Below are 10,552 nucleotides of genomic sequence, written 5' to 3'. Positions count from 1 at the left end.
CACCCTCCCTCATCACTCTCATAGGACGTAGTGGTGTGCCGAATTCACTGGCCGCCTCTTCTAATGTAAATAGTCCTGTAACTCCAACGACACAGGAGGAAAGTGGTGTGCATTTGTCCCTATCATGATCTAAGAAATACCAAAAGGGTCTTCCTGCATATATCACAGTCCTTTGTCAGGCTGAGGTGTTGCGTTTGATGATGACGCTGATGCTGGTGGTGGTGGTGGTAATCATACTACTACTACTACTGCTGCTACCACTATTGACATCATTGTTATTTGTAGTACTAGTAGTAGTAATAGTAGTATTTATAGTTTTATTTTCATGTTCATTTTTCCTTCCAGAACAACCCACTGACGGAGCTGCCTCAATTCTCCTTCGCGGGTCTGGAAAACGTGAACCAGATTAACCTCTCCAAGAACAAGATCCAGGTCATCAACCCGTGAGTACCACACCTACACCCCACACCTCACTACTCTTGCAATTTTGGTGAGGTCACAGGGCACTTTTCTTTGGAGACAAATTAGGTCAAAGGTCACATTATTGTAGAGTTCTTAGGATGCAAATCAGAGTTCGCATATTTAGCATAGTATGGTAGTTCAGATTTAATCACAAGTTGCTCTTTTGTGTGTAGTTATTGGGCCTTTTCGTTGTTCGTGTATTAGGCAATGAAAAAGATAACAAACATAATTTTCCTGTGTTGCTGTGTTTACTCTCGGCAAAATTTTCAACTCTTTCAGTGTGAGAGGTCGAGCAGTAGCCATACGATTTTGTTAATCTTAGAATCCCTCTGGCTGAAAGGATAAAGAGCTGTGAGTAGACAGAAGTGTGGGGGGAATTTGATGATGATGATGATGGCAGTAACAAGGATGATAGTGATGATGGCAGTAGCACCGATGATGATGATGATGATGGCTGTAACACCGATGATGATGATGTCGATGATGATAATGATATATTCGTGTTAATTGTGTGCATTTATGATTGTTGTGTTTGCAGGTACGTGTTTGCCGGCAGTCGTAACATCGGCATGATCATCCTGCAGGAGAACCCGCTACTGAGGGTGAGGGCACGAGCCTTCTCCGGCCTCCGCACCGCACAGTTCCTCTACCTCCCCTCATGGGTCAAGGTCAGTTGTACTGGGGAGTATTTTATGTTGTTTAACTTTGCCTTACTCAGTCTTTTTTTTTAGGTAAAAATAAGGGGTGGGTTGATGGTGATGATGATGATGATGATGATAATGGTGGTGATGTGATGATAGGTAGACACATCAGTAGATACAGGTAGAGATTAAAGATGTAAGTGGTTGATGATGATGATGATGATATTACTCTTGCTGATGGAAGTATAATCTCCTGTATGTGCCTAAAGTAACTCACACCCTTGCCTCTGACAGGTGATAGAGAGTGATGCCTTCTACGACCTAGAGGGAGTCGGCCTCCTGCGTCTACACAGCCTTGACCTCCATGCCCTCAGACCACACACCTTCAGGTCAGACACAGGGCAAAGCAAGGCAGGGCAGGGCATGTATCGCACGTTCCTCACATTCAAACAACTCAAGTTTATATGTATATGTATAGTCAGAGCTGTATTAAACCCCTCAAGTTCTTTATTTTTCATTTTCATACAGGCAGCCCCAGTTTATATGTATGTGTATATTGAGTGTGATATCTTACCTCAAAATCGAGGAGTATCTGCTAAGCTAAATAGTGTATGGTTAACAGGAGACAGGGAGGGTTTGATAAAAAAAAAAAAAGAATCCCATTGATGAAGGGGTTAACTTTGTACTCTTTTCACCTTAACTTGGCCCAGATTTTTTTCACAGAGCTCAGTGGCAGAAAAAGGCAATGCTACAGCTCTACTTCGTATCCCTAGCACTTCGTGACAAGCATCATATTCTAGTGTTAACTGTTACAACTCTACATTCAAGATGGAAAGATAGCAATTTTAGGCCAAGTCAGAATACAATGAGTTTAGTACTTATTGCATTTTCTCCATTTCCCCTCTCATTACCATCATTCCCCTCTCACACATCCTTGCCTCACCATACTTCCTCGCTTCACCGTCATTCCTCCCTCCCTTTTGCCCTCTTCCCAGTCATTCTTCCCTCCTCTTTTCCCCTCTTCCCCATCATTCCTCCCTTCCCCCCATCATTCCTTTCTCCAGTTTTCCCCGTCTTCCCCATCCTTCTTCCCTCTCATTTCACCTTCCCCATCATTCTTCCCTCCCCTTTCCCCTCTCTTCCCCCACCCTCACATCTCTTTCTCACCTCCCTGTATTCCCCAGGGGGCTGAGGAATGTGACGCAGATCTCCATACAAGAGTCTGATCTCGGGGTGCTGAGAGAGCTGGCCTTCGAGGGGCTCAGAAATGTGGGAGAGCTGCGCATACTTAACAACAAGGTGAGAGAGAGAGAGAGAATGATGGATGAATGGAAGTGGAGAGAATGCGACATGAATACAGGAAAAACAGTGTGTTTGTTTTCTTTTTTTGCATGTTACCATACACATTATTCTTAAGTATTTTACAGTAAATCTTTTAACACTGTACATAGTTTGCAATAAATAAAGGTGAAGAAAATACAATTTTTTTATTCGAATTATTGAGGTTATGTCACTGTACATTAACATTAAATAGAAAGTCTGAGTGGAATAAATTATACTTATGGGTATGGTTGGCCCATAGCCACTGAGTTTGACTTTAATCAGTGTATGTTATTACTTGGGTGGAGTCATACAGCAATGCTCTACTCCAGACGGGTGAGTCGCTGAAACTAAATTAGCATCAAAATTCAAGTTAATTAGTATGATAGGGAACTATCTAAGCTCTCAAGAATGTGGACCATGAAGTAATGAAAGGCTGTAATGCTGTTCTGTGTATGTGTGCATCCTGAGCACTTCTCTCTTTCTCTCAGGTGGATGAAGTGGAGTCTCTGGAGGTGCGGGAGGAGAGCAACATTGACGGGGTGATGGTGAGGGGCAACCACTTCCTGCAGGTCACCCGAAAATCACCCCTACGCATCCACGCCAACCATCGCATCCTTGTTACACGTTAGTACCACTGTTGTTATAATTACCATATCACATACCACGCCACACCGCCTCACACCATCCTGTGCCACCCCACACCACATCACTCCACACCACTCTACATTGCAGTACACTATACTACACCACATGATGATAATGATCATGATCATGATCATGATTATGGTTGTGGTGGAGGTGATGATGATATTTTTTGTAGCTGTTATTTGCTGGCCCCAGTTTCTACCCATAGATGTGACTCTCACACACCAGTCAATAACATCTCTTTTTCTCTCTCCCCACCTCCCACCCCAGAGAACTACTTGCCGTGTACATGTCAGCTGTGGTGGGTGCTGGAGTCCCCCTTGGCACTGCACAATCCCATGTTCTCTCGCCACAACTTCTGCGTCTCCCCCTACGCCATGCACGGGGAGACCATCAGCAAAGTGGACCTCGCCAGCTTGGAGCGCTGCCCGGCCCCTCAGGAACTTCAGTTGCCCAGTGAGCAGGAAGCAACGAGTGGAGAGAAGAGGAGCATTTGGGAACCCTTGTTACTTCTGGTAGTGCTTGGGTGGTTTGGTGTTGTGCTGGGGGATATTGGTGACCTAGTGTGGTGAGGAAGATTAGGAAGGTTGTAGGAAAGCAAGGAGTGACTGTAGGAAAGTGAGAAAGGGAAGGGAAAAAGAGAGGATGAAAGATAGGGGGGAGACGATACACAGAGGAAGAGAAGAGAAGGTGTAGGAAAGGAGAGAGGGAGTGAAAAAGTACACTTTGGAATCCTGCCTAATGAACAAGAGCCGGCAATAAAGGGAGGAGAGGATCATTAGGGACCCCTTGTTACTTTTGTTGGAGCTTGAGTGGCTTGGTACAGTGTTGAGGGATATTGGTGACCTGGCGTGGTGAGGAAGGGGTGAGGGAGACTGTAGGAAGGGTAAGGGGAAGTAGGGAGGATGTAGGAAAGATAAGGGGAAGTAGGGAAGATGTAGGAGAGGAGTGAGGTTGGGAAAGAGAGGAGTGAAAGTGGGTCACGTGCCAAGGGGAGAATGAAGGGGTGGAGAGAATGAGTTTAAGGTGGAGGAATGATGAAAGTGAGTCACAAGAGTCGGAGAATGTGGAGTGGTGAAGGGGGGGAGAGAGAGAGAGAGGTGGGGAGATAAGGTAGATATTACTTTTAGAGAGATTAATATAAAGCAAAAGACAGCGTGTATACTGTACCGTAAATGAGACTGTGAGATAAGAATTACTTGGGTGATGTGGCAGACCAAGTTTGTGCTTTACTTCACTATCTACTTCACCATCCTCATAACTACACTACCCAAGATGTAACAAGCTTAAGGACCCATTGTTGTGTAGTTAGGCTACTTCAGTGCCCGGAATCTACTATCCAGCTCTTTGTGTTTATGATAGTGTAGGTTTTGATAAGTATCCTTGTAATAAATGACAAGTTGAACATGACATCAGAGCTGTGTAGCGAGGTGGGCTTGAGTCCTGCAGAAGTGATGCTTAACACCTTCACTTCGAGGGATCCATTTTAACTGTAGTAAAATCATGTGACAGAAGCAGGAGTAAAATAGAAAAACATCATACTGAAGGGGTCACCTCTTCACTACAATGACATGTTCTTATTTTTATTCTTGCTACTTTTTAGGCCATTTTATTTACCTGGGAGATCACTTAACCTGAAGAGGCCAGATATAAAGCTAATTAACTCCTTCGCTACTAGAAGACAGTATTTTTTAAGGTGTGTAGAATTGCCTGGAGTTAGTGTGATTGAGATTTAAAAGATTTCATGGTACTGAAAAGATAAATAACAAAAGATAACATACACAAGGCCACTTATAACAGGCCATTGCTGTGTGCGTTGAGATGGGATGGTCATAGAGTGTAATTATTCAGTGGTTATTACTGTATGAAATCGTTGAGAGAGGTTTATTACATGTTACTCATCACTCGTATTGAAGGGCCAGAGCTTCATATTAACGATATTTATAACCAGTGTACATATAAACCCTTGATTCTGGCTGGTGTCCATTTTAGCTTATTCTTGTTCTTGTATTGTCCAGGCTACCATAGCTATAATATTGTGGTGGCAGCAAGAATAAAATGTACGAGTAACGTCATTGTAGTGAAGGAGTTAAGAGTAAGGTACACAGACTTACCAAAGAGTGCACAGTGTAGCATTTATTTGTGTACCTTCTATGTTGTGTGAAAATACTACCCTTGGATTTTTTAAAGACATGAGAGCATCTCTTGGATTGGTTTTGTCAGTCAGCCACTCCCTAAAGATTTTCATAACCAACGTGCTCCTCACCAGCACAAAACCGCATATGGTTCTGCAGCTGTCTAGTACTTCTCTGCTTGTTTATTTGAGAACTCTGGATGGCTACAAGCTCTTAGTACATGCATCATCACTGTAGTCATAATTATATCTTCTTTGTCATCATCATCATTGTTGTCATCATCGTCGTTATCATACAACATGTATTATAGGGTGAAGTAAGATCCTGAAACAAAGATAGAAAAAGTACGAAAGTAGGAGCACTGTCAAGACCATACATGATCATAATCCTCCTCCACCTCCATCATCATCATCATCATCATCATCATCATCATCATCATGTCACTCATGAATCTAGATATAGGAAAAGGTAATAAAAGTATACATAATTATCTGCAGTGTTATAATACAGCTTGGTTAAAATCTGATGTTACAGTTTGACTGCTTGTATGAATGTTTAAATATATTACATACTTATCCTTCATTTATACTGCATTATGGACCATATGAAAGTCATACAGAGTTCTCATATACATAAAAAATCACCCCATAGATGTAAGGAAAATATGTAGTAATAAGAGAAGTTGGTGAAGTCATTTGGACCTTGATCTACAGTATTATGACAAGAGGGTATCCACTCTATATTACTGATGAACTGATGTGTTGTTATTGGTGTGTTGTGTATGGCCCTGTGCAGTGGTACATCTTCATTTCTGTATTTTAAGTGCCCTGTCTCTGGTTATGAATTTCTTATATTATCTTCCTCAGCCCCAGGATGCCGTAGAAAAACCAAGTAAAAGTGTCTGATATTAACTGGAATCAAATAGACACACTTGGAGTGAAACAGTTCATTCCTTCACTAACAGCGATCTATACTACTAGTTCCAAGAATAAGGTTTTAAAGATGTCTTTTCACTGAAGAGGTTAACTGTGATCGTCATTAAATCTCTCACTTGTAAGGGTCTTTCATACACCAGAGAAAATAGAAATGACAATAACAGGAACAAAATATGAAGGACATCCTGTTAGTGAAGGGTTAATGGACCTACTAAAAGAGGTGAACATGAGATGGTATACCCCGGTGACTGATATGCATTAGCACAAGGTAGACATGAATGGAAATGACCTTACCATAGTACCATTACTTCCCTAGTTTTTGCGTGTAAAGAAATTCATGCCTAAAGATATTCTGTACCGACCATATTTAGTGATCATGAAAACGAATTATTGTGTCTTACAGAGACTGAGTTGACTTTTGCAGCTTCTGGTGGAGTTGTGGACTGAGGAACAACCCCATTAAGAGACAAGAACTGCACCGAAAAGTTACTCTGGGGTTAGTGAAAACAGTAGAAAATAATCGCTTGAGAGTGGAGTATCGCCAGGCCTGGGCACGTATTGGGAGCCCTTCTTGGGGGTAACATGAACCTTGGCAGGCGCGTATCATACACTGTGGTTGTCTGGCTGGGGGGTTGAACCTCTGACACACGCAGAACCACATGTATTATTGTATTTGATGGTGTGTGTGTTGCTGTGCCATAATTACTGTATATTATGCCCACCAGTGTATTACAGTTTCATGACAAGGCTTGTGTAATGCCTGAGAGAGCCCAGATGTGACCTGTTGTGTCTTCATGTTGATATCAATTTAGTTGTCTTTCAGAGAGGAAGTAATAATTATCACATGTATTAGAAATTCATATTAGCTAGTTGTATCAAATTATTATATATCATCATCATAGCCATCACATCAGTAAATATTATCATCATTGTTTTTCAGTCACACAAATCATGTATCTGTAAATTCATGGCCCCTTCACCGCGTACAGTATTTAACAGTGTAGTGTTGATGGTTTCACATTTCATGGCATGACTTCATAGTTGTGTCATCTTCCCCTTAAACTATTTTTTTTCCCTGCCTGTTCTTGATTTTTATCTTTATTTTGTTTTAATGGTGTTCTGTTCAGTGTTCATTCCCTTCATCCCATGCTCATAACAGTTCTAATCTTGTCTGTTAGGTATGATTAGAGGATACAGAGGTGAGTTGCAAGCCACTGTCCTTCCTGATCTTCGTTAATCTCCTGCATGGCCTTCTCGTCCCTCGAACAGTATTTTATGTTAAGGTGATTATGTTCTGTTTTGTTCCTTTTATTGCATGCTCAAAATATTAATTTTTATCAAGTAGAATATGTCCTGTATTATTTATTATTATTATTATTATTATTTAATAGTAGTATTTTTATTTGCAGCCTCCATTCAGTGTACTTTATGGATTTCTTTCCCGATTATCATTATTATTATTGTTATTATTATTATTATTATTATTATTATTTGCAGCTTCCAGTTACTGTACTTCATGGATTTCTTTTTCCTCTTATGCCGTTTTGTTTTTAGGCATTTTTTTTTTTTCAGTGTTCTTCATCCCATGCTTAGAAATTTTTAATCTAGTATATACTACACTGAACCATGATCTTCACAATCTCCAGTTAATCTACATATTGACCTTTCCCATTTATTATTCTCAGCTCTGGTATCCATTCTCTTCATCCCATCATCATAACTTTTAATCTAGAATGTACTGTATCATAATTATCCATTGGTGATTAAAAAGATATACTGCTCACTCTCACAGTAATCAAAATAAAAGTCAAATTAGTTACAGGTGTGTGTGTATGGTTTATTGGTCGAAAAAGAAAGAAATTATACACACTTGTATTTCTCGACCCCACTTCCCCCTCACCTCTCTTCCCTCTCTCCCTTTTCTTTATTTTTTACTGATCTGTAATTCCACTTTTTCTTCCCCCTCCTCTCTCTCTCTCTCTCTCTCTCTCTCTCCATAAATCCATCGACATAGCTTCCCAAGAAACACGAATGTATGGGTAAATTTTCTCCCATTTGAAAGGTAATTCGAATTGAAATTTATGTGTTGAAGATTTGTGTATAATTATATGAAAACTGAGGAGGAGGAGGAGGAAGTAGGAGGGGGAAGGGGGAAGCAGAGGGGAAAGGGGGAAGCAGAGAGGAAAGGAAGGAGAGCAGACGGGGGAGTGAGAGCAGACGAATTTCAATATTTCATCGCTAGTACTGTTATGTTTTGATTTTACTCTAACTTGGCCTAAAATTCCTGTCTGTCCGTCTTTAATGCTGAGTTGTAAGAATAGATCGACGCTAGATTATAACGCTAGTCACGAAGAAGTGCAATGGAAAGGATGTAGAGCGGTAGTACTGTTTCTTTCTGCTCCAGAGCTACGCAAAATAGTCGCAAAAGGACGAATATCTGGGCCAAGTTAGGTTAAAAGCAGTATAGTATTTGAATTTACCAGGAAAAAAGTGAGATGTAATTATAAAAACCTGAAAAATACATACGCAGTGCATAAAGAGATTGGAGGTGTGTTTTATCAACCTTCCCTTATATATTTTCATTATTTACCATTTATATATTATTTTTTACTTTATGGGTTAGTGTAATTGGGAGGTGATTGATGGGAGAGTCCACCATCCACTCACTTGATGTAGTGCTACTTTCAGGTGACCACGATGAGTAAGAAGCCAGAGGTTGCCAGTACTCCAGAAAACAGTTCGCTGCGTTGGGTGGTAACCATATATAACCAAGAAAGGAAAGCCTGGTGGACTAGTTGGTTAAGTCTCTCCAGACAGCCGTGACCTATGAGTTTTACAGCCCGAGAGGTTAACAGGAGCGACTGACAGCATAAGGTGGTCCATATTTAGCGCTTCACATCCACTCCATTGATGAGTTTCCAGTTGGTGTTATTTTTGAACAGCTCTGTATTATACCACTTTATTGCTGTATGGAGACTCTTAACGTGGCATCATACACGAAATACAGATAAAGATGAGGAGCTCTGTATGCGAGAATTCTTCAGTTGGTCCCGCATAACAGGTGAAGGTAAGTAGTAAAAGAATATTGGTTGGATGATATAGATAGATAGCTTGACTGATAGATATAGGTAGACAGATTGACTGATAGATAGAGATAGCTTGACTGACATATAGGTAGATAGCTTGAGTGACAGAGATAGGTAGATAGCTTGACTGATAGATATATTTAGGATGATAGTTTGACATAGACTGACCCTTTATCTGCCCCTCCCACATATCCTATCCCGTCACACTTTCCTCCCTTTCCACCCATTTCTCCCCACACCTCCTTCCATCCTTTCCTCCCACACCCTTCTCTACCCCCTGTCCCTTTTCTACTCCTTCCTCTCCCCTCCCACCTATTCTACCTTCCCAACCAACCCCTTCCTCCCACACATGTACTTTCCTCTCCCCCCCCTCCTCTCTCTCATCCCTTTCTTCGTCTTCCGCCTCCCATTCCTTCTCTCCCCCTAGACGTTTAGCTGATGTTGACTTCTTCAGGAATATCACATTGTTATTATTATTATTATTATTATTATCGACCAGCAAAAGGTCATTTAAACCAAGAAGTCCATTGTTGTCATGAGTATGTATAAAGCGTACAGGGATCGTGAAAGTCAAAAAATAATGTGATGTGGGTTTACGCTACCTATTATTTTGTACCATAAAACACAAGGAACCTGTTCTAGCAACCCCCACCCACCCACCCCCAAAAAAAAAAAAAAAAAAAAAGGTCGCTGTCCTATTCTGAGTTCTAAATAGAACAACAGCTGAACCTAACGAATCATTCATAGTGGTTGCGAGTAGATATAAAAATGGGGGTGAAGTGTTGTCCGGGTGATGTGTGGTGGATAAAGATTTATACGCACCGTCCTTGGAGAGAGTTGGCAACCTACCTCTCGCTGGAGTCGGGGGAAGTGGGGGAGGAGGCGGGAACATTCTAGCCTCCCACCCACTCGCCTACTTACCTACCTCGCCTACAGACAGTCAGTGTCAGGCTACTTGACAGGGGTGCTGCAGACGTCTGTGTTCCCCTTTCACCTCACCACGCACCTATTTCGTAAGTGCAACAAACAATTCGTAGCTGTGTATCGTTAGAACATGGTATTCCATATTAGCAACTGAGCGTTTTTTTTCCCTTTCCCTTTTAATGAAAGGTCAGATGTCAACTATTACGCTGTTAAAAAAATAGCCAAACATTTTAGTCTGTCATGAAATAATACAACAGGATCAGAAATGAAAGGGTTATTGTTATGTAACTCCTGTGCTGCCAAAACTCAGGTGAAGAGAATCGCCTGAATGACTATAATGCGCCCTTAGCAACAAAATAATACCGTAATAATAATAATAATTTTTACGTCATTCATTACTA

The 10,552-nt window shown here is 41.2% G+C and overlaps 1 protein-coding gene across 1 annotated transcript in view; it reads left to right on the top strand.

Annotated features, from left to right (window-relative positions):
- The window catches only part of LOC145393529 (uncharacterized), a 19,418-nt gene extending 15,775 nt beyond the window's left edge, over positions 1-3,643 (top strand). Inside the window, exons 3-8 of the mRNA XM_080267679.1 lie at positions 346-443; positions 1,001-1,130; positions 1,398-1,492; positions 2,288-2,402; positions 2,915-3,050; positions 3,342-3,643. Of these exons, the coding sequence (XP_080123805.1) occupies positions 346-443; positions 1,001-1,130; positions 1,398-1,492; positions 2,288-2,402; positions 2,915-3,050; positions 3,342-3,643 (876 nt within the window). The remainder of the gene's footprint in view (positions 1-345; positions 444-1,000; positions 1,131-1,397; positions 1,493-2,287; positions 2,403-2,914; positions 3,051-3,341) is intronic.
- Positions 3,644-10,552: the final 6,909 nt, after the last annotated feature.

This window comes from Coenobita brevimanus, chromosome 24, assembly GCF_032717465.1.
Source record: "Coenobita brevimanus isolate Jiangsu-jjx chromosome 24, ASM3271746v2, whole genome shotgun sequence".
Classification (NCBI taxonomy): domain Eukaryota; kingdom Metazoa; phylum Arthropoda; class Malacostraca; order Decapoda; family Coenobitidae; genus Coenobita; species Coenobita brevimanus.
This window is presented reverse-complemented; position numbering and strand designations above follow the sequence as displayed.